Source organism: Heteronotia binoei, chromosome 16 (genome assembly GCF_032191835.1).
Source record: "Heteronotia binoei isolate CCM8104 ecotype False Entrance Well chromosome 16, APGP_CSIRO_Hbin_v1, whole genome shotgun sequence".
Taxonomy (NCBI): domain Eukaryota; kingdom Metazoa; phylum Chordata; class Lepidosauria; order Squamata; family Gekkonidae; genus Heteronotia; species Heteronotia binoei.
The window spans coordinates 52,073,538-52,097,972 of NC_083238.1; the positions used below are offsets into that span (position 1 = coordinate 52,073,538).

Consider the following 24,435-nt stretch of genomic DNA (forward strand, 5'->3'; position numbering starts at 1 on the left):
CCCACCCCCTAATTTTCCCTGAATCCCTTTTTTGGGAGAAGGATGTTAAAATTTATTCGATTCATTTCTATCTCACCTTTCTCCAAAGCTGCTTACATCCTCCTCCTCTCCTCCATTTTATCCTTCCAACCACCCTGTGAGGTAGGTTAGGCTGAGAGTGTATGTGACCGTCCCAAGATCACCCAGCCAGCTTCCAAATGGGGAAGTTGAAGCTGGGTCTCCCAGATTCAATTTAGTCTGACTATCTTAACCACTGGAAAACCAGGCTGAAAATATCCTTTCCCTCTCTCCCTTGAATGCCATGGCACTAGCATCCTAGCTAGGGCCAGAGGAAGGAAAGGAAAGGTCCCCTGTGCAAGCACCAGTCATTTCCGACTCTGAGATGACGTTGCTTTCACAACGTTTTCACGGCAGACTTTTTATGGGGTGGTTTGCCATTGCCTTCCCCAGTCCTCTACACTTCCCCCCCAGCAAGCTGGGCACTCATTTTACCAACCTCGGAAGGGTGGAAGGCTGAGTCAACCTTGAGCCGGCTACCTGAAAACCCAGCTTCCGCCGAGGATCGAACTCAGGTGGTGAGCAGAGCTTAAGGACTGCAGGATTGCAGCTTTAGCACTCTGCACCACGAGGCTCTTACAAGCTAGGGCCAGAACTGTGGGGCAATTCCCTTGTGGGATAAAAGTCTCCCAAATGTGAAACTTGCCTCCGACTGGTAGAGCAGAATTTCCAAGCGTGCTTGGACTTTCAAAACCATGCAAGCTACCTGTAGCCAGGGCTTATTTTTGTAGCAGGAACTCCTTTACACATTAGGTTACCTCCCCCCCTCCAATTTAGCCAATCCTCCTGGAGCTTACAGGGTTTAGAGAGCTAATTTGGTGTAGTGGTTAAGTGCGCGGACTCTTATCTGGAAGACCCGGTTTGATTCCCCATTCCTCCACTTGCAGCTGCTGGAATGGCCTTGGGTCAGCCATGGCTCTTGCAGGAGTTGTCCTTGAAAGGGCAGCTGCTTTGAGAGCCCTCTCAGCCCCACCCTTCTTCTTCTCCTCTTCTTACAGAGGCTACTGTAAGCTCTTGGAGGACTGGCTACATCAGGGGTGTGTGGCCTAGTTTGCAAAGGAGATCCTGCTCCAAAAAAACCTTGCCTGTAGCAATACCTTCTTTCTGATTCTTAGGGTAATTACTGAACTTATGGAAATGTGGAATTTAATGCACACCCGATCTGGCATCCTGATTCGCTTGAAGAGCCCAAAACCAGAACCTTGGAAATCATTAATGGTCAAAATTGGGGTGCCGAAGTGCACTCGCTAACAGAATTCAGCGCTTGCACTGAGAGCAAAATGAGCAGCTGGTTTGGGAGTCTGCGAGGGTAGAGGAGCTCTCTTAAATCAACCTCAGATTAGAGAAGGTAAAGGAAGACCTACGGCAGCAGCCAGAAACAGCAGAAGAAGCAGGATGCAAAACAGAAGGGAAGCAGTGTTTCCCTTCTGCATGTCATGAGAACCTTTGGCACTGGGAAAAGGGATTTCCTGAGATCCTATCTGCACTATCATCAGTTTTTGACAATCAGGAAGGTGTGTGAAATGGATGAAATATGCATTTCCATTAACATGGCAACGTGATTGCTGGTATATTAGTAAGACCCTAATATCAGAAAAAGAGCCCCGTGGCGCAGAGTGGTAAAGCTGCAGTACTGCAGTCAAAGCTCTCAGCTCACGACCTGAGTTCGATCCCGGCAGAAGCTGGGCTCAGGTAGCCGGCTCAAGGTTGACTCAGCCTTCCATCCTTCCGAGGTCACTCAAATGAGTCCCCAGCTTGCTGGGGGGGGGGGGGAGTGTCGATGGCTGTGGAAGGCAATGGCAAACCACCCCGTAACAAAAAGTCTGCCATGAAAATGTCATGATGCAACATCACCCCAGAGTCAGAAACGACTGGTGCTTGCACAGAGGACTACCTTTACCTTTTTTTTAATATTGGAGAATCACACATATTTCATTCATTCATTCAGCATAGTTTATGCTTCACTTTTCAGCCTTGGATTGAAGGCAGATTACACAGAGTTAGTCGATACAATCGACGGATGGGACATTCAATAAGCAATACAATAATTATTAGGGTTATAGGAAAAGGAAAGGTCCCCTGTGCAAGCACCAGTCGTTTCTGACTCTGGGGTGACGTTGCTTTCACAGCGTTTTCACAGCAGACTTTTTACGGGGTGGTTTGCCATTGCCTTCCCCAGTCATCTACGCTCCCCCCCCCCCCCAGCAAGCTGGGGACTCATTTGACCAACCTCGGAAGGATGGAAGGCTGAGTCAACCTTGAGCCGGCTACCTGAAAACCCAGCTTCCAATGGGGATCGAACTCAGGTAGTGAGCAGAGTTTAGGAATTCAGTACTGCAGCTTTAACACTCTGGGCCATGTGGGGGGGGGGGGGGTGGTGTTATAGAACCGATCAGAAACCTGAAAGCAGAATGGAAGCAAAGCATACCTATGTTAATATGACACATTAAGGGATACGAAATTACACAGTTTCATAGATCAAGACGGGGAATCGTGTTAGTCTGCCTGGAGCAGTCAAAAAGAGCCAGAGTGCAGGAGCACCTGAAAGACTAACAAAATTCCCTACAAGGCAGGCGCTTTCATACGCTTTCACTTCTTTAAATACTATACATAGTAGTATAGACCAGAGGTCATTTCGCTAGAGCTCATTAGCACATCTCATTTGCATAGCTTGTTTGCATATGCCACACACCCCTGACGTCACCGGAAGGTGGACTACATTATATCAGCTCAGCATTTACCTTAAAATGCTTCCTGAATTATCATGGTCATAATAAGACTTTACTCCCATCATACTTTTAAAATTCCTTTCTCCTCTGTGGCCACAGTAGCACGAGGAAGATTCCCATCTGTCTGCTTGATATGTTTTGGTTATTTCCCCATTTTTTTTGTGGAGCAAAGGGAAGGGAGGGAGGGAGGGAGGGAGGAAGGAAGGAAGGAAGGAAGGAAGGAAGGAAGGAAGGAAGGAAGGAAGGAAGGAAGGAAGGAAGGAAGGAAGGAAGGAAGGAAGGAAGGAAGGAAGGAAAAACTTAGAGTTAAAAACTGAACTTTTTAACAATAAAAATTAGGCCAAACAACCCCTCTCCCCAGAACCAGAAGAGAAAAGGAACACCAGCAGCACAACACAGCAGCAACAAATCAAACACAGAATCCTTTTAAAACAGTAAAAAACTTGACTTTTAACAATACAGGAACTTAGCCAACCCCTCCCCCCAAAAAAACCTTCACCCTAACCCCAAGAAATCCAAGCCACCCAAATCAGGAAAAGTAAAAGGACACTGCACTTTTAAAAGTCCTCTCATTAAAGTTAGATATAGGCAAACTGGCAACCCCCCACCCTAGGCACCCACCCCCAGCAGAACCCTCTAGCCCTAACCCCAAATAAGCTACCCACCCACCCAAATCTGGATAAGTAAAGGGACTCTGAGTCTAGGAAGGAAGGAAGGAAGGAAGGAAGGAAGGAAGGAAGGAAGGAAGGAAGGAAGGAAGGAAGGAAGGAAGGAAGGAAGGAAGGAAGGAAGATCTTAGAGTTCAGCAAAATTCTCACAGGGGAGTTGAACAATGGAGCCCAGAAGCAAGCATTGTGGGGAGGGGGTGCAAGAAAGAAAGAGCACAATAAAATTTAAAGGTTCCGGAGCTCCGCTCCTGTGAGCTCCTGCCCAAAATGAGGCCTGGTATAGACAAAAATCCTTAATAATTTTTCTAAGTAACTTTGTGAATCATTTAGTATGGTCAAGTTATTAAGGGGATCCCTGGTACATTTAACAGAAGAAATCCAAATGGAAGGATTGTCTTTTTTTTTTTGCCATCAAGTCAAAAACTGACTTGTGCAACCCAAGAGGGTTTTCAAAGCAAGAGACATTCAGAGGTGGCTTGCCGTTGCCTGCCTCTGTGTAGCAACCCTGGGTGTCTTTGGTGGTCTCCCATTCCCAAGTTCTAATGAGGGCTAACCCTGCTAAAGTTTTGGGATCTAACAAGATCAGGCTAGCGTGGGTTATTCCAGCCAGGACAAGGACTAGTCAAAGGGAATCATGAATGCAGCTCACCCACAGCCCAGATCACATAGTACATAAGGGGGTCACATTAGGGGAGGGATGGTGGCTCAGTGGAAGAGCATCTGCTTGGGAAGCAGGAGATCCCAGGTTCAATCCCCGCCATCTCCAACTAAAAAGGGTCCAGGCAAATAGGCGTGATAAACCTCTGCTTGAGACCCTGGAGAGCAGGGGAGGGATGCTGGCTCAGTAGTAGAGCATCTGCTTGGTAAGCGGAAGGTCCCAGGTTCAATCCCCAGCATCTCCAACTAAAAAGGGTCCAGCCAAATAGGTGTGAAAAACCTCAGCTTGAGACCCTGGAGAGCCGCTGTAAGTCTGAGTAGACTATACTGACTTTGGGGAGGGATGGTGGCTCAGTGGTAGAGCATCTGCTTGGTAAGCGGAAGGTCCCAGGTTCAATCCCCGCCATCTCCAACTAAAAAGGGTCCAGGCAAATAGGCGTGAAAAACCTCAGCTTGAGACCCTGGAGAACCGCTGCCAGTCTGAGTAGACAAGACTGACTTTGATGGACCCAGAGTCTGATTCAGTAGAAGGCAGCTTCATATATTCATATGTTCACAGTGTAAAGTTCAAAACATTGTCTGGAGATTCATTCCTACAAAGCACGCAATTTCAGATTTATTACTGCATTTCCCCCCCTCCCCCCCCCCCCCACAAACACCAGTCTGTGGACCAGATAGACTTCTACTCTATCATTACTGTTTACTCGACCAAGCAGGATTTTTCTAAATGACACCTCTAGAAATTAAGGGAATGCAGGAGTCCCTTGGAAACTCACGTCTGTTTAGATAACTGCTTCAACAAATACGGTTAGAATGCCGAGACTAGAAACTGCATTCGGGATGTAGCATTATTAACTCCACAAACACACCGCCAAAAGCATGCAAAGAAATCATTTGCAATGCACATCAACGTTTTTGGGAGCGCTGGCTAATCTCTGCCACATACTGGAGGGGAAAAAAAAATCAGAGATAAAACATACCTTTTCTTCAGGAAGTTAGAAGAAGCGCCCTTCTTTCGTTTCATGCATTTAGGCATTACATAACCCAATCTAGGCATTAAAACTACCAGTTCTGCGAGGTTTGTTTCTTCTCCGTGGATAGGCAAGTGGATCCCCTGTTAGCAAACCTTTGGAAAGCTGAAGAAGCTGAGGTATTCTTACCTGTGCCATGGTCAGAAAGCAACTGCTCATGACCAGGAATTCCAATGCATGCAACACCCTGTTTGCCATTGGGAAGCTCTGAGTCCGGAAGCCCTCTCTGTTCCTTTAGGCAGCTGCAAGCAAGAGAGCCAGGCAGAGACGTCAGAGAATCCAGCCTGTGAGTCTGTGCCCCTCTCCGCAACTCTGCAGCGAACTTCTCCTGAGAGAAAAGGCAGAGAAGCTCAGCAGAGGTAAAGAGAGAGATCCTCCCTTGATGCGATCCCAGAGTCTGATGAATGCAGGGCGGCGGCGGCAGCAGCTTCTCTCTTTCATTCCACTTGTGCAGGAGTAAGTTGAGACTGGTGTTTGGTGCTTGCAATGTGCATTTGGGGAGGGGCTCGGTGCTCCTCCTGTGCTCTTCTGCATCGCCGAAGGCACCTCTCCACAGGTTTCTGGTCTGAGAAGGTCACCTCGGAGGGCAGAGGTGGTGTCAGCATATCCTGAGTTGGGACAGTGGCTGGGGACCAGGTTTTAAGAATGTAAGGATAGCCCTGCTGGATCAGACCAGTGGTCCATCTAGTCCAGCATCCTGTCTCACACAGTGGCCAACCAGTTCCTCTGGACAGCCAACAACAGGGCACAGAGGCCAAGGCCTTCCTAAGAACACCAGAAGAGCCCTGCTGGATCAGACCAGTGGTCCATCTAGTCCAGCATCCTGTCTCACACAGTGGCCAACCAGTTCTTCTGGAGGGCCAGCAACAGGACTCAGAAGCCAAGGCCTTTCTAAGAATATCAGAAGAAGAGACCTGCTGGATCAGACCAGTGGACTGTCTTAGTCCAGTCTCCTGTCTCACACAGTAGCCCACCAGTTTTTCTGGAGGGCCAACAGCAGGACATAGAGGCTGAGGCCTTCCTAAGAATAACAAGAGGAGGAGGTGATATTGGATTTATACCCCATGCTTCACTCGAATCTCTGAGTCTCAGAGCAGCTTACAGTCTCCTCTACCTTCCCCCTCACCCCAACAGACACCCTGTGAGGTAGGTGGGGCTAACAGAGCTCTCACAGAAGGACAGCTCTGCAAGAGTTATGGCTGACCCAGGGCCATTCCAGCAGCTGCAAGTGGAGGAGTGAGGAATCAAACCCTGCTGGATCAGACCAGTGAGGGGCCATCTAGTCCAGCCTCCAGTCTCACACAGTGGCCAACCAGTTCCTCTGGAGGGCCAAGGCCTCCCCTGATGTTGCCTCCTGGCTCTGGGATTCAGTAGACTAGTGCCTCTGAATGTGGAGGCTGCCCTCAGACAAAATACCTAAATGGAACCTCCAAGTGAAAAAGCGGTCGGTTTTTGAATATTAGTTGCTGAGTGACAGATGACAAGGGGAAGAATTTTGCCTTCATGCCTGGTTTGTGAGCTTCTTGGAAGCATCTGGCTGATCACTGTTAGAACACGGCACTATTTAGATTCCCTATTTCACTTGACAGGGCTTTCTTAAATTATCTACTTGCTTTGCAAACTCCATGCCTGCCTACACAGTTACATGTTACTGTGGCAGAGGGGGTCTGGAATAGGGTTGCCAAGTCCAATTCAAGAAATATCTGGGGACTTTGGGGTGGAGCAAGGAGACATTGGGGGCGGAGCCAGGAGACATTGGGGGCGGAGCCAGGAGCAAGGGTGTGACAAGCATAATTGAACTCCAAGGGAGTTCTGGCCATCACATTTAAAGGGACAGCACACCTTTTTAAATGTCTTCCATCCATAGGAAATAATGGATGGGGCACCTTCTTTTGGGGCTCATAGAATTGGACCCCCCTGGTCCAATCGTTTTGAAGCTTGGGGGGTACTTTGGGGAGAGGCACTAGATACTATACTGAAAATTTGGTGCCTCTACCTCAAAAAACAGCTCCCCCAGAGCCCCTGAAACCTCCAGATCAATTCCCTATTATACCCTATGAAAATCGATCTCCACATAGGGAATAATGAAGTGCTCAGCAGACGTTTTCCCCTCCACCCCATTTCTGGCGACTCTGAAGCGAGGGATTGGCCTCTTTACTCACGAGTTGCTGCCAACTTCTTCACAGCAACACAGGCACACCATCCCAAGAGGAAGCCTTTCAATCGGAGACTGAAGCCTCCGGAGGTGCAAAGGCACGTGGTCCTCTGGAGGCGGGGCTTTCCCCCGCTGGCCAGTTGACTGGGGGTGGGAAGGAGTCTGGGAAAGCGGAAGAACCCCCACTGGGACCTGGGGATTGGCAAGCCTAGTCTGGAAGGAAGGAAGAAGAAGAAGAAAAAGAAGAAGAAAAAGAAGAACAAACAGACAGCTGTCTTCCAAGTCTCTAAAGAGATCTGTGACTTCCAAGAGGAGAGAAGTACCATTCTCGTGTTCATGGCACTTTCGATTCCCACGCAGAATAAGAAGGAAAATAAGATGCTTGTGAAGTCACTTTGGCGAAAGCCCAGTTGCTTAGGAATTGAGATTTCGATGCAGGGGAAGTTAAGCATACAGAAAGACCACAGCCCCACATTAGGGAGAAAGAATGGAAATGGGTCTGGGACAAGAAAAAAAAAAGGAGGAAAATACAGGCGAATCTACCCCTGTAACAAACACAGGTTTCCTGTTTCCAGAAAAAAAAAAGGATTTAAGAACTGCAGGGGTAGAACTTGACCAGACACATCCCACCACATTGGGGCCCTGTTCAGACACACAGTATAATCAGATGTTGCTGCTGTTTCTTTCCAGATTTAAAGTGACTGATCAGACAGCAACATCTGCCTCCTGGTATTAACTCGTGGTAGCCCCCCCACCCCCCCCCCCAAAAAAAAAATCCTTCTCGGAACAGGATTATTTTGTTACCTGCTCCTTTGCGGTGTTTTTTGAGTTCTCCGGTTTCACCTCGTAGTTTTCTCCATCTGGATAGTTCTGCTGCGATATTAACCAACTTCCGGATGTCTGAAAGCTGCCCTGGAGCAAAAGGAGCCTCAGACATTCGGTTTACGGTCACCATTTTTTTTTTACTACTTAGCGATATGCGCATAACCACATAACCGCATAATGTTTTAACCTATGCGCATGTGCGCATAATGCGTGCTTGTGCATAATAGCGGAGAAAAAAAGAACTGCATGGTGCCGTCTTGTGGATGGCAGAAAACGGTTTCACCGCGGAGTGATTCGAATTGCAGTATGGCAGTCTGATCGATAATATCCGGAACAAAGATATTCGGAACAGAACTGGGTCAGTTTAACACAGACTCAATGCACTGTGTGAACAGGGCCAAATATTGCCATTAAAAAGAGCATTAACAACATGAATATATTGTTCATCTTTGGTCAAATATATACTGCCACCTAGTGACAAACGTTTGCACTGCACTTTTCTTTGTTGTTCAGAGACTTGATTAAGCGCTTGAAAAGTCCCATGCTGTGTTGTGTGCTTCTTTTGATTGGCCCTAATGAAAGCAGACACAGCTTTCGTTTTTGGATTCCGACAGCTACCAGCATTCTCTTAAACACGCTTCTTAGTCTTCACGCTCAGATATCTTCGTATGATGCTGTTATTTTTATTCTGTTCGTTTTCCAAGAAGTTGTTACTTGAGGCAGAGCGAAGGAAAGAGAAGGGAAGAGGGGAGGGGATGTTGAGGAAGTGTGGGGGATGGAAGAAGAAGACTGCAGATTTACACCCCAACCTTCTCTCTGAATCAGAGTCTCAGATAGGCTTGACAATCCCCAGGTCCCAGCGGGGGTTCTTCCACTTTCCCAGACTCCTTCTCGCCCCCAGTCAGCTGGCCAGCAGGGGGGGGGGGAAGCCCCGTCCCCAGAGGACCATGTGCCTTTGCACCTCCGGAGGCTCCAGTCTCCGACTGAAAGGCTTCCTCTTGGGATGGTGTTTCTGCGTTACTTGGAAGAAGTTGGCAGCAACTCGTGAGTAGAGAGGCCAATCCCTCGCTTCAGAGTAACCAGAAACAGGGGGGCAGGGGGGAGGGAAACGTCTGCTGAGCACTTCATTTTCCCTATGTGGAGATCGATTCTCATAGGGTATAATGGGGAATTGATCTGAAGGTTTCAGGGGCTCTGGGGGAGCTGTTTTTTTGAGGTAGAGGCACCAAATATTCAGTAAAGTATCTAGTGCCTCTCCCCAAAGTACCCCCCAAGTTTCAAAACGATTGGACCAGGGGGTCCAATTCTATGAGCCCCGAAAGAAGGTGAACCTATCCTTCATAGGAGAGCCAGTTTGGTGTAGTGCTTATGTGTGTAGACTCTTATCTGAGAGAACCGGGTTTGATTCCCCACTCCTCCACTTGCACCTGCTGGAATGGCCTTGGGTCAGCCGTAGCTCTGGCAGAGGTTGTCCTTGAAAGGGCAGCTGCTGTGAGAGCCCTCTCCAGCCCCACCCACCTCACAGGGTGTCTGTTGTAGGGGAGGAAGGTAAAGGAGATTGTGAGCCGCTCTGAGACTCTTCGGAGTGGAGGGCGGGATATAAATCCAATATCTTCTTCATTATTTCCTATGGAAGGAAGACATTTTAAAAAGTGTGCTGTCCCTTTAAATGTGATGGAGTTCAATTATGCTTGTCATACCCTTGTTCCTGGCTCTGCCCCCAATGTCTCCTGGCTCCGCCCCCAATGTCTCCTGGCTCCACCCCCAAAGTCCCCAGATATTTCTTGAATTGGACTTGGCAACCCTAGTCTCAGAGCACCTTACCATCTCCTTTATCTTCTTCCCCCACCACAGACACCCTGGCTGTGAGCTGGGTGGGGTTGAGAGAGCTCTCCCAGAAGCTGCCCTTTCAAGAACAACTCTGCGAGAGCCATGGCTAACCCAAGGCCATTCCAGCAGCTGCAAGTGGAGGAGCGGGGAATCAAACCCGGTTCTCCCAGATAAGAGTCCACACACTTAACCACTACATCAAACTTGCTCTCTGGAAATGAGAAAGAGAAGAAATTAGTATTCTGCCTGTCTTGAAGAGCATGCATGGCCTTGTATGGGTGGTCCCAAGAACAGGGTTTGGGCTTAACACACTCTGGAGGTTAAGAATGTTCTCAAACATTTCATATCTGCTTCTCAGAGAAATCTTCCAAATGCTGGATAAATATGAGTTGCGTGTTGAGTGAGTTTGCAGGGTGTTAATAACAACCCCTCCCTGTTGAGGCATCTCTCCAAGAGAAGCCTGTGGTATATTTATTGTATATATGTATGAATGTAATGGAACATTCTGCCTCCCCCCCTCAATTAGGGTTGCCAAGTCCAACCCCAGAAATATCTGGGGACTTTGGGGGTGGAGCCAGGAGACTTTGGGGGTGGAGCTAGGGGGGAGGGGGGAAATGGCGCCAGGGAGCATGACGAGCCGCCCCGCAGGTGCCGCCTCTTCTCCGCTCTCCGTGGCTGCTCCTCCGAGATGGGCTCAGGCTGAGCCCATCTCGGAGGAGCAGCCACGGCGAGCAGAGAAGAGGTAGCCATGGCGCGGCAGCCTCGCCCGCTTTGCCTCTGGGGTGGAAGTGGAGGGGTGTGTGGAGGCGGGCCGGGGGCGTGGCGAGCCGCAAGTCCGGGTCCTAGAAGGGCCCGGATTTGCGGCTCGCCATGCTCCTGGCCTGCCTCACCCTCCCCTTCTCTGGTTTTGCCTGCTCCTCCGAGATGGGCTCAGTCTGGGCCCATCTCGGAGGAGCAGCTGCGGTGGGCGAGGAGGGGGCGGCAGCAGCGCGGCGCCCAGGATCGGGCAGCTCGCCATGCTCCCCGGCACCGTTTCCCCCTCCCCCCGCTTCCGTTTTTTGGGGGAGCGGGGGAAGAGGGTGGAAACCCTGGGGTCCCCCGCCAGGGCGGGAGGGTTGGGAAGCCTACCCCCAATATCTATGTGGTTTAGTTTGGTCCTATTGGGTGGAACTCTTCTTTCCGTTTCCAGTTTTGCATGGTAGCAGTCGTTGTTGGTTGTGGGAGTTGCCCCCTTGCAAGTAAACTGTGGCAGGTGGGGCTGAGAGAGTCCTGAGAGGACTGACAGGCCCAAAGTCAACCAGTAGACCTCATGTGGAGGAAGAGTGGGGAATCAAACCCGGTTCTCCAGATTACAGCCTGCAGCTCTTAGCCACTACACCTGACCGCGCTTGTGTTCCTAGGCTGACTCATGTCTGGCATCACTGGGCTGGAAATAAAATTATCCTGGGTGGCCACCTTTTAAAATTATTAATATTATATAACGACAAATATCCACAAACAGCCAACATTGATGGACAAGAATAAACAAACAGCAAGCACAACCATGCTTTTGGAAAAGTGAAAAGCCCTGTAGGTACACTGCCAAAATTAAGAACAGGCATTCTCCACAGAATCCAAGGCCGTAGCTGGAAGACATTCAATTAATTCTGGACCATCGAACTCTAAATTGCCTCTTCATCTCCTTATGAGTCATGCATAAATAATGGGAGGCAGCTGAGAACTGTGAGTTTCGTGATCTTCTCCACTTTGACTTTATTTCAATAATTTTTATATATAAAACACCATCTTTGTAATAATAGAGTTTAAGAATGCTTTCCCCCCCCCCACTTAGTCTTAATGGTATTTTCTAGAAGAAGAAGATATTGGATTTATATCCCGCCCTCCACTCCGAAGAGTCTCAGAGCGGCTCACAATCTCCTTTCCCTCCCTCCCCCACAACAGACACCCTGTGAGGTGGGTGGGGCTGAGAGGGCTCTCACAGCAGCTGCCCCTTCAAGGACAACCTCTGCCAGAGCTATGGCTGACCCAAGGCCATTCCAGCAGGTGCAAGTGGAGGAGTGGGGAATCAAACCCTGTTCTCCCAGATAAAAGTCCGCACACTTAACCACTACACCAAACTGGCTCTCCATGACTGGCTCTATATGACTATGGTCAACTAACATGTCTTCTTTCTGACAAGGCCAAGAATACAAAGAATATCTCTCTCGGCTTGGCTTCGCGAACGAAGATTTAAGAAGGGTGCAATAGTCCACGTTTGCTGCAGGCTCGCTGGTGGCTGACAAGACCAATGTGGGACAGGCAGGTCCGGCCACAGCGGCTGCAGGGAAAAGTCTGATTTAGGGTTGGTCCTGTAGCAGTGCGATTCTTCCTCAATCTCCTTTTGTCCTCAAGACCAGCTATGCGTGTGTTCTCAAAGGAAGAGACAGCCTGGTGGATGGTGTGCCTCCATGCTTTGCGATCTGAGGCTAGGTCAGACCACTGGTGATGGTTGATGTGACAGGTGCTAAGGGATTTCTTCAAGGAGTCCTTGTACCTCTTCTTTGGTGCCCCTCTATTTCGATGGCCGGTGGAGAGTTCGCCATACAGGGCAATCTTGGGAAGGCGGTGGTTTTCCATCCTAGAAATATGCCCTGCCCAGCGCAGCTGCGTCTTCAACAGCAGTGCCTCGATGCTGGTAACCTCTGCCCGCTTGAGGACTTCAGTGTTGGTCACAAAGTCACTCCAGTGGATGTTGAGGATGGTGCGAAGGCAGCGCTGATGAAAGCGCTCAAGGAGTCGCAGGTGATGACGGTATAAAACCCACGATTCGGAGCCATAGATGAGGGTTGTCATCACAACTGCTTTGTAAACATTGATCTTTGTGCCTTTTTTCAGATGCTTGTTGCTCCACACTCTTTTGTGCAGTCGGCCAAATGCACGGTTTGCCTTTGCCAGCCTGTTGTCAATCTCCTTGTCGATCTTGGCATCTGAGGAGATGATGCACCCCAGGTAGCTGAACTGCTGGACTGTCTTCAGAACTGATTCACCCACAGTGATGCAGGGAGGGTGATAATCTTCCTGGGGTGCAGGCTGGTGGAGAACTTCTGTCTTCTTCAGACTAACTTCTAGGCCGAATAGCTTGGCAGCCTCTGCAAAGCAGGACGTCATATGCTGCAGAGCTGATACCGAGTGGGAGACGAGTGCAGCATCATCAGCAAACAGTAGCTCTCGGATGAGTTTTTCCATTGTCTTGGAGTGGGCCTTTAGTCGCCTCAGGTTGAACAGGCTGCCATCGGTGCGATAGCGGATGTAGACACCATCGTCCTCATCTAGATCTACTGCAGCTCTTTGAAGCATCATGCTAAAGAAGATCGTAAAGAGAGTTGGCGCGAGAACGCAGCCTTGCTTTACACCTGTGCCTATTGGGAAGGGCTCCGAGAGGTCGTTGCAGTGTCTGACTTGGCCTCGCTGGTCTTCGTGTAGCTGGATGATCATGCTGAGGAACCTTGGGGGACATCCTAAACGTTCCAAGATTTGCCACAGGCCTTTCCTGCTAACGGTATCGAAAGCTTTGGTAAGGTCGACAAAAGTCACATACAGACCCTTGTTCTGTTCCCTGCATTTCTCTTGGAGCTGCCTGAGAACAAATACCATGTCGGTGGTGCTCCTGTTAGCTCTGAAGCCGCACTGGCTCTCTGGGAGGAGTTCTTCTGCAATGGTGGGCACCAGTCTGTTCAGGAGTATTCTGGCAAGGATTTTGCCTGCGATGGAGAGCAGGGTTATCCCCCGGTAGTTGGAGCAGTCTGACTTTTCCCCTTTGTTCTTGTATAGGGTGATGATGATTGCATCGCGAAAGTCCTGTGGTAATTTGCCTTGTTCCCAGCAGGTGACAAGTACTTTGTGAAGTGAGCTATGTAGTACTGTGCCCCCATGCTTCCAGATCTCTGGTGGAATTCCATCAACTCCTGCTGCCTTGCCACTTTTCAGTTGCTTGATGGCTTTAACAGTCTCTTCTAGGGTGGGGATCTCATCCAACTCTGTTTTCACCGGTTGAAGTGGGGTGAGGTGGATTGCTGAATCTTGAACTACGCGGTTGGCACTGAAGAGAACCTGAAAATACTCTGACCACCGGTTCAGTATGGATGCCTTGTCTGTGAGGAGCACTTGGCCGTCTGCACTATGCAAGGGACTCTGAGCCTGATATGATGGACCATATACTGCCTTCAGGGCTTCGTAGAACCCTCTTAAATCACCAGTGTCTGCACACAGCTGGGTTCTCTCTGCAAGCTTGGTCCACCACTCGTTCTGAATGTCTCGAAGCTTGCGCTGGAGGTTGCTACATGCAGCGCGAAAGGTTGCTTTTTTCCCAGGACAGGAGGGCTGAGCAAGATGTGCTTGGTAGGCAGATCTCTTTTTTGCCAGTAATTCTTGGATCTCTTGATTGTTCTCATCAAACCAGTCCTTGTTCTTCCTTGTGGAGAACCCGAGGACTTCTTCAGAGATCTGCAGGACGGTAGTTTTTAGGTGTTCCCAGAGTGCTTCTGGAGAAGGGTCTGTGGGGCAACTGAGGTCCTCAATTCTTGACTGGAGTTTTGCCTGGAAGGCAGCTTTAACTTCGGCTGACTGGAGGCTGCCAACCTGAAACTTCCTCCGAGGGATACCTCCTCTCCTGGGTGTGGGTTTAAAGTGAAGACGGAGATTGCAGCGTACAAGACGATGATCCGTATGACATTCCGCGCTGGGCATTACTCGGGTGTGTAAGACATCTCGAAGGTCTCTCTGGCGCACCAGAATGTAGTCGATAAGGTGCCAATGCTTGGACCGTGGGTGCATCCAGGTTGTCTTCAGACTGTTCTTCTGCTGGAAGATAGTGTTGGTGATGGTGAGCTGGTGCTCCATGCAGAATTCTAGCAGGAGGCGCCCGTTGTCATTGCAGTTGCCAATGCCGTGTTTGCCAAGTACTCCTTTCCAGGCTTCCGAGTCTTTACCTACTCTGGCATTGAAGTCGCCAAGGATGATCACCTTGTCCTCTGTAGGGGTTTTCCGTATGAGGTTGCGTAGATCAGCATAGAACTTGTTCTTTTCTGCAGGATCTGCTTGAAGGGTTGGGGCATACACACTGAAGAGTGTTGCATGCTGCTTGTTTTGAAGTGGGAGGCGCATGGACATGATGCGATCTGAGTGACCTGTTGGAAGGTTTTCGAGTTTGGAGGCAATGGAGGTCCTGACCATGAAGCCAACGCCAGAAAGGCGGCTCTCAGCCTTTGACTTACCCGACCAGTAGAGGGTATAGCCAGCACCGTGTTCTTGAAGACTACCTTCCTCAGGGAAACGGACCTCACTGAGAGCTGCTATGTCGATATTCAACCTGAGAAGTTCGTGGGCAACTAGAGCAGAGCGTCGTTCAGGGCGACCACTACCTACTGTGTCAAGCATGGTTCTGATGTTCCAACACGCAAGCTTTAGTTTTTGCACACTTTGTGAGGCAGGTGCATGCCTTTTCTTTGTTGTTATTTTTCGACCGCAAGTAAGGATGCCCGTTGACCGCGGCTAGCCAACTGGGGTGGGGGAGACGAGCTTTGTTTAGGCCACCTTTTCTAGGCCCCTCTCCGTGTGGAGCAAGCAGTGCTGTCCCTAGATAAGGCTGCTTGGTCGTTCAGGGTGCTGCCGAAAGATGCTTTCGTCTCCGGGTTAGCATCAGGCGACCAATATCCTGAACCGCCTACATGCAGGATCGGGACTGCGGCTTCCAGTGGCACCTTCCACCTGCCGTTTCGCCCCTTGCCTATCACTGCAGGACTTGATGCGTTGTGAGTTGTGTGTGTGGATATGCCCTTCAGGCCTGCGCAGAGGAATTTTTTAGGTGAAGCGCAGTGTGCGCGGTACTGGCTCCACCCTTTCACCTGGGGGTCATCTGCCATGGCCCAGTAAGCCGGGACGCCGGCAGTGAGTCCTCCAGGTGGTAGGTGTTACATTAACGAGCTCTATCTGCCCGGGTTTGATGTTAGAGTTTTCCTTCTCTTAGGCTGACGAGGTTGGTGGGCCCAGCCTGCCCATCCGGTTATACCGCCGGACACTTCGGTCGCACCATGACGTAGCAAACTCTGTGAAAACGGGGGGGACCAGCGAGAAGGTGTTGCTACGGATGCAGTAATGCAGGAGAGGCCATTGCAGTGACCATCTGCCAGGCATAGCCAGACAGTGACCACGCGGCGTTCACTACACCGGGAGAGGAGAGGCTATGTATTGCGCATGCACTTTCCCTGGGGGGGTAGGATTCCCAGAGGGAGCCCACCCACCACCACCCACCACCTGACAAGGCCAAGAATACAAAGAATATGAAGATGAAGAAGAAGAAGAAGAAGAAGAGGAGGAGATTAAATTTATACCCTGCCCTTCACCCAGAGTCTCGCAGCGGCTTACAATCTCCTTTCCCTTCTCCTCCCCACAAAAGACACTCTGTGAGGTAGTTGGTGTACCATGGCATAGTGGTTAGAGTGCTAGAAAAGGATCTAGGAGATACAGGTTCAGATTTTCGCTCTGTCATGGAAGCTCACTGGGTGAACTTGGGCAGTTGTGTACTCTCCACCTAGACAGGGCTGTGGAGGAGGGGAGAACAATGCTGAAAGCTCTGAGAGAGCTCTGAGGGAACTGCTCTTGAGAGACCAGCTCTCTCAGGCTGACCTAAGGTCACCCAGATGGCTGCATGTGGCGGAGTGGGGAATCATCCGCCACTATTAACCACTACACCAAACTGGACAGGGTCCCCCTGACCTTTATTAGCTGGAGGCAGGGGTGGAATTCTAGCAGGAGCTCCTTTGCATGTTAGGCCACACACCCCTGATGTAGCCAATCCTCCTGGAGCTTACAAAAAAGAGCCTTGTAAGCTCTTGGAGGATTGGCTACATCAGGGGTACATGGCCTAATATGCAAAGGAGCTCCTGCTAGAATTCCACCCCTGGCTGGAAGGTATCTTTGGTATTCTGACACAGGGTAGTGAGCACAGCCACAAAATGCTTACCTCAAAATGTCCGCTGCAGGAGGTGAAGCTGGCCACAAAATGGCTGCTGCAGCGTATCCCCAGTTCCACAGTGAAGGTAGGACCTGCCTACCTTAGGGACCGTCTCTCCCCATATGTTCCCCAGAGAGTACTGAGATCTAGTTCTCAAAATCTGCTGAAAATCCCTGGGCCAAAGGAGGCCAAACTAAAAGCGACAAGGGAGCGGGCCTTCTCGATAACAGCACCCCAATGGTGGAACCAGCTACCAGAGGAGGCGCGGGCCCTGCGGGACCTTAATCAGTTCCATAGGGCTTGCAAAACCGTCCTCTTCCAGCTGGCTTTTTAAGGTGGAACCATTGCATCAACATAAAAGCTATGTTTACATGTACATCAAGACTGTAGCACCATATTAAGTTATATTGTGGTTTTAAATTATTTAACTTAAATGTTGTTTTATATGTAATTAGATTTTAATTGTTATTGCTTTGAATTTTATTGTTGTATCATGGTATGAAGTACTATGTCTTGTGAGCCACTCTGAGCCTGCTTCGGCGGGGAGGGCGGGGTATAAATAAAAATTTATTATTATTATTATTTGCCTTCCCCCTCACTAAAAAAAATCCCTGGCTATTGGAAATCCATCTTTGCGTGGGATGTTGGTGTCCAGAGATTCCCCAGCCATGGTGGCTAAAATAGTATTTGTATTTTTCTCAGAAAATCTCTGGTCTCATGCACGTAACTAGGAGCACAGAACCGTGGACTCTTTTCGATGGACTCTTTCCAAGACTCTATGCCGGGGTGGCCAAACTGTGGATCGGGAGACACACGTGGCTCTTGAAGCCACCACTGCCCTGTTTGCTGGCTTAGAAAAGGCATTTCTCTCTTTAAATCACTTCTCCAAGCCAAGCCAGCCAGCAGCTTGGATAATGCATTTAAAGTTAAAGTTGCATTCTTTCCCCCTTCCCCTCATCTATTTGCCCCCTTCCTTCCTCCCTCCCTCCCTCCCTCCCTCCCTCCCTCCTTCCTTCCTTCCTTCCTTCCTTCCTTCCTTCCTTCCTTCCTTCCTTCCTTCCTTCCTTCCTTCCTTCCTCCCTCCCTCCCTCCCTCCTTCCTTCCTTCCTTCCTTCCTTCCTTCCTTCCTTCCTTCCTTCCTTCCTTCCTTCCTTCCTTCCTTCCTCCCTCCCTCCCTCCCTCCCTCCCTTCCTTCCTTCCTTCCTCCCTCCCTCCCTCTCTCTCTCCCTCCAACATCTCACATTCATGTCTTGCGGCTCTCAAGCATATTCTATATGGCTCTTATGTCAAGCAGGTTTGGCCGCCCCTGTTCTATGCCATCACCGCTCCTGGTTGCACTGTTATTTATGCATCTTGACTGTAATAAACCCTTCCTGGCCACACCCTCCCCACCAGCTACCCATATGTAATGACTGGTGACTTCTGCTTCAATGTATCTGAAGAAGTGCGCGTGCACACGAAAGCGTAGGTCTTGCAGGTGCCAATGGGCTCAAAACTTTCTTCTGAGTGTAAAGCCGTTTTTGATCTCTGCATAAGAAGAAACACTGAAGCAAATATAAAACAAACAGGAATGTATCCCGACTCATAAACTTCAAACGGGAGACCAAACGTGTTTTGAAACCAAAGTCTTCAGCAGGACTCCACTGAATATTGATAAGTTTTATCACACAAAATCAAAACCTGCTCTGTCAGCATCAAATCTTTATATATAGTTTACAGGGTCCTTCAAAGCTCGAGGAACAAAGCACACATTTTGAAAGCCACAAAGCAATAAAAAACATTCTTTTCCCATTTCCTTAGTCTTTGTAGCCCTTTCTCCTCTTTTACCGCCATTTCCATTTTTCCTTTCTTCCCACCATGTCCTCCTCTTTCTTCTCTCATTTCCTATTTCCTCTTCCCCCTCCACATTCTCTCACTACCATCTCACTCCTATTGTGAGAGCCAGATTTTCTTCACTTTCTCTCCCACCCTATCTGCCAATTTGTCACCTGAACTTTGTCATCTTCCCCCATTCCCCACTGCATTTCTTCCCAGCCCATCCTCCACTTTATGCCCAGTTTCTCACTCAGTCTTGCCTTTTTTCTTCTTAAGTTTGTCCACTTTGACTCTCCAGCAATTTTGGATTCTCTCTTCCCCCTTCCCCTCTCATTTCTCAGTGCTCCTCCCCCTTCTCCCTTTTGCTCTCTGTCTCTGTCCTGCAATTAAGGTGGCCATAATATCTGCAGGCCAGCCAGGGACACCTGGCTCTCTCCGCAAGCTGACTCAGGGTGGCTAACAACATTCTTAATTCTCTATATTGCTCTATTAGGTGTCATATAGATAGATAGTAGTATTCAGCGGCAGAATAGTGGCAGCTCCTCATTCATTAGTTACTGTAGGCCTGCCGGAAAAGGTTGGCTTTACAGGCCCTGCAGAATTCGGAGAGATCCCGCAGGGCTCTTGTGGCCTCTGGAAGTGCGTTCCATAATTTAGGGGCTGCCACTGAGAAGACCCTCACCTGTGTAGAGCATAATCTGGCCTCCCTTGGTCCGGGAATGGATAACAGATGTTGGCTTCCTGAACACAGTGCTCTCTGGGGTATATATGGGGAAAGGCAGTCAATCTAGGCCCTGCTATTTCTTGGAAGAGTTATGTTTAAGAGAGCCAGTTTGGCGTAGTGGTTAAGTGTGTGGACTCTGATCTGGGAGCATGGCCGGCCTGCCCAGTAGGCAAATTAGGCATTTGCCTAGGATGCTGAGAGGGGGGCACTGAATTGGACTCCCCCCCTTCCCAGTGTCTAGACAAATGTCTAATTTGCCCCTCCCCCCCGACACCACTGACAACACCATTGGGCTGCCCACCCGCCAGCAGGCCATCTTCCTCACCCCCATTGCTGCTGCAGCACGCTCTGAAGAGTGAAGCCAGCTTGCTCCTTGCAGGCTCCAATAGTGAGCTTCGGACTGTGGCGCTCTCTCTAAGGCCGTGCAGGCTGAGAGACCCTCGCTCCCCCTCCCTTACGGTTTCAGAAGGGAGGGGGAGCAGAGCTCACCCAGCTTGGGACTCTTAGGCCCTGTTCAGACGCACAGTTTGATCAGTTGTCGCTGATGTTTCCTACCGGATTAAAAGTGGCTGATCATACAGCAACATCTGCCTCCTGGTAGTCAATCATTGTCACACCCCCCCCCCCCCCCAATCCTTCTCCAAACTGGATTATTTTGTTACCTGCTCCTTTGCGGTGTTTTTTGAGTTGTCTGGTTTCACCTTGTAATTTTCTCCATCTGGATAGTTCTTGACCAACTTCTGAATGTCTGAAGGCTTATAAGTTTTTAATATTTTTCTTCAGTTTTGTTTTTTGTTTCTTTTCCTTTTACTAGTACTTTTTATTTCTCTCTTTTTCTACCTTCCTTTTCTTTTACCGTGCTAGTTGTGGATCGCACCTAATAGTAATTATTCGATAGTAATTTTTGGAATAATCTGTAATAGTTTGCATCAAAATTATTTAGGCAGTTAAGAATTCTTCGCAATGCTTACTTAATAGTTTAATGATAATGTGGGTTCAATTAGATTGATTGTATTTTGATGCAGGAATTATTGCCTTAACTTTAATCTTGCTTTCATCTTGATCTCTCTCCTTGAATAGAAAATGGTTTACATATCTAGACACATCTATATAACTTAACATTCTTACTAGGTGTTTTATTGTATGCATGTAAGTATTTATACTTGTTTATAACCTGATTCCATAAGATTAATGAATTGTATATGAGTATTAATATTGATATTAACTTGTATATTTTCAAAATTCAATAAAATATATAAATGAAGGCTGTCCCAGAGCAAAAGGAGCACCAGACATCCAGTTTTATGGTTGCCATTTTTTTTACCACTTAGCGATACACCCATAACCGCATAACCATGTTTTCTGACCTATGTGCATGCAGATATGTGCATTATGCGCATAATCATGGGGAAAACAAAAAACAAAAGAACTGCATGGTGCCATCATGCGGACAGCAGAAGATGGTTTCACCGCAGAGTGATTCGAATTGCAGTATGGCAGTCTGATCGATAATATCCAGAACAAAGATATTCAGAAAAGAACCGGGTCGGTTTAACACGGACTCAACACGCTGTGTGAACAGGGCCTTGGAGAGAGCACCACAGTCAGAGCCCCATCAAAGTCAGTAAGGAGCCTGCTAGTGTCACTCTTCTGAGCGCACTTTGTGTGCGCGCACAGTTGACAGGGGGAAGGGAGGGAGGAGGTGGCACATAGGAGCCAGGGGAGCTGGGGAAGGACCCCTGCAGCCCTCAAGTCATGGGGGCCCCGTGGATTGTCCATTGTTTGGGCAGTGGGACACGGCACTTGGGCCGTTGCCACGGAAGGGGGCATCGGGCAGTGAGTCTGCCTGGGGTGCCACATCCCCTAGGGCCGGCCCTGTCTGGGAGAACCGGATTTGATTCCCCGCTCCTCCACTCACAGCTGCTGGAATGGCCTCAGGTCAGCCATGGCTCTTGTAGAGCTGCCTTTGAAAGGGCAGCTCCAGTGAGAGTTCTCTCGGAGGATTGGCTACATCAGGAGGTGTGGCCTAATATGCAAAGCAGCTCCTGCTAGAATTCCACCCCTGCTGAAAAGAATGCTCATAAACCACTGTTCTCTGCCTGTTCATTGATTGGGAATATCACGCAAGACATAGCATCCTTCCCCATCCCATAATGTTAATGCAGTCCCAACAAGTCAGCTTTCCTTCTCCACCTGGACACCCTGCCTTGTCATTGTTATGCCAACTTTATTCTAAAATGCTGGGGGGGGGGGGTGTTAAATGAATTTGGGTGTTCTACAGACAGCCAAAGTCAATCACTTCCTTCAGACTTAAAAGGCTTAAATTGTTTGTAAAAGAAACTTTATTTCAGGATTATGACACTTGGGCTAACATTGGGTAACACTCAAAAGTGTATATAAATGTAATATGCTACATCTGTGGTGATATGATTTCTCCTATGAAACTGGTTATCATACGTTTCTCTGATAACCCAGTCTGTTCGGCTACTCTCTCCTTCTTGTTATGCGCCTTAATCCCACTGTGTTCCATTTCTAATATATATCCAATGTTCCCTCTGAGCTGATTTAGTGTGACCTAGCTCACAGTTTTTTAGCCTCCAGCTCACACATTTTGGTCTTAGCTCAGGAAAAAAAATGGCCCCAGAGCAAACTAATTCATGCAGTAGCTCACAACTTTAACGCCAGTAGCTCACAAAGTTGGGGGTTTTTTTGCTCACATGTCTCCATAGAGAACATGGGGGGAACCCTGAAACCCAACAATGGAGTATGTTTAAAAAAAAAGAAAAAAAGAAAACAATACATAAAGGCAAGACAACAATTATAACAACTGCGGTAGCAGCTCTACACATAATTTTCTATTAACAGTTTCCAAATATCTAAAAATAAGTCTGTATGTAGCCGCCATCTATATCCCATGTGTTTAAATGTTGACAAGAGTTCTAAGGTTCTTGATCCACTGGTTTACCGGAGGTGGGCTCCTGTTTTTCCAATGTTGTTATGAGCCTCTTAACTGTAGTAAGAGCATGTGAATTTCAAAACCAATACATAAGCAGAAAAAATCACAAAAGTCAAGTACTACATATCTCAGGTTCTTGTGTATTTGCCCCAAACCACAGATCCACATATTCCGTTCCTACTGCAGGGGCTGTCTCAGTTCAAGATCTGGAAGCACTTCTTCACTCAAAGGAAGTCCTTCTTCACCCAAAGGGTGATTAACACATGGAATTCACTGCCACAGGAGGTGGTGGTGGCTACAAGCATAGACAGCTTCAAGAGGGGATTGGATAAACATATGGAGAAGAGGTCCATCAGTGGATATTAGCCACAGCCTATCATTGGAACCCACTGTCTGGGGCAGTGATGCTCTGTATTCTTGGTGCTTGGGGGGCACAGTGTGAGGGCTTCTAGTGTCCTGGCCCCACTGGTGGTCCTCCTGATGGCACCTGTTTTTTTTGGGGGGGCCACTGTGTGAACAGAGTGTTGGATGGGCCATTGGCCTTATTCAAGATGGCTTCTCTTATGTTCTTATCTGGAATTTCTCAACCACTGGATTTTATGGAATGCCAAATGTCACCTCATGGTGGGGAATCTTTTATTAATTTGCAACCTTACAGCCACTCTTTAGGCAAAGTCTATAAGCTAGGTCGAATTTCAGTAACTGTAGATAAGCATTTTGGTATCAGAGACACTGCAGGGGGAGTACAGAGGACACCAGGACTGTAGGTTTATGTATCCTGAAATGCTGATAATTTTTATGTGGAAATTTCCACGCCACTAATTTAGGATAAGCCCTGACCTGCATAGCCCAGGCTAGCTCAGTCTCGTCAGATCTCGGAAGCTGAGCAAGGTCTGCCCTGGTTAGTACCTGGATGGGGGACCACCTAAGAAGTCCAGAGTCATAATAGAGAAGCAGGCAATGTCAAACCACCTCGGAACTTCGCTTGCCTTGAAAGCCCCATAACAGGTCAAAATAAGTCAGCTGTGACTTGATGGCAACCCCCACAACCAGGTCTTATTTCCAAGTAAAGGTATTCCTAGAGGTGGAATTCTACTAGGAGCTCCTTTGCATATGCGACCACACCCCCTCGATGTACCCAATCCTCCAAGAGCTTACCAAAATAAGCCTTGTAAGCTCTTGGCGGATTAAAAAAAAAAAAAGTAAGCTCTTGGCGGATTGGCTATATCAGAGGGTGTTGCCCAATATGCAAAGAAGCTCCTGCTAGAATTCCACCCCTGGGTATTCCTCTGTGTAAGCACTGAGTTGTTACCGACCCATGGGGCGATGTCACATCACAACATTTTCTTGGCAGATTTTTTTTAATGGGATAGTTTGCCCTTGCCTTCCCCAGTCATTGATGCTTGACTCCCAACAAGCTAGGTACTCATTTTACCGACCTCGGAAGGATGGAAGGCTGAGTCAACCTTGAGCCGGCTACCTGAACTCAGCTTCTGCTGGGATCGAACTCAGGTTGTGAGCAGAGCTTAGGACTGCAGCTTTACCACTCTGCACCACCAGCCCCAAACCCCCTTGGAATAAGGTCACAAGCAACATGGGTTTAACAGTGTAACACAGGTCTTATTTCCAAATAAAGGTTGTCAGCACTGCAGAATTAGCAGTATAAAGTAATTTACACGGGAACGAAAATAAAAAAGTTTGAGAAATAATGTCGATGCAAATTTCAAAACAATTAAATGATGCTCAGTACTTCCCGATGGAACATGTCCAGAACATTTCTATTATTATTATAAAACAGAAGGCTGGTAACTTATATCCTTTCAATGACAATCTCCTCGTCCATCAGCTTTGCGGGCTGCTTCTTCCGTTTCCGACGGACTTTCATTATACCTTGCTGGTCCCTCTTTTTTTTAATGAACCCTGTAGAGAACCAAAAAGGGGAACAATGACTCAGCCCTTCAGCAAAATAATGCTAAGAACAACATTGCTGCAGGTGC

General features: G+C 48.5%; 2 protein-coding genes across 2 annotated transcripts in view; both read right to left on the reverse strand.

Annotated features, from left to right (window-relative positions):
* Positions 1–17,613, reverse strand: part of PTH2R (parathyroid hormone 2 receptor) — a 103,952-nt gene extending 86,339 nt beyond the window's left edge. Inside the window, exons 1-2 of the mRNA XM_060257050.1 lie at positions 17,543–17,613; positions 5,272–5,384 (exon numbers count right to left, since the gene is read on the reverse strand). Coding sequence (XP_060113033.1) covers positions 5,272–5,384; positions 17,543–17,613 — 184 coding nt within the window. The remainder of the gene's footprint in view (positions 1–5,271; positions 5,385–17,542) is intronic.
* A 6,424-nt stretch (positions 17,614–24,037) lies between these two features.
* Positions 24,038–24,435, reverse strand: part of TFPI (tissue factor pathway inhibitor) — a 53,652-nt gene continuing 53,254 nt past the window's right edge. Inside the window, exon 8 of the mRNA XM_060256962.1 lies at positions 24,038–24,358. Within this exon, the coding sequence (XP_060112945.1) occupies positions 24,249–24,358 (110 nt within the window). The 3' untranslated portion in view covers positions 24,038–24,248. The remainder of the gene's footprint in view (positions 24,359–24,435) is intronic.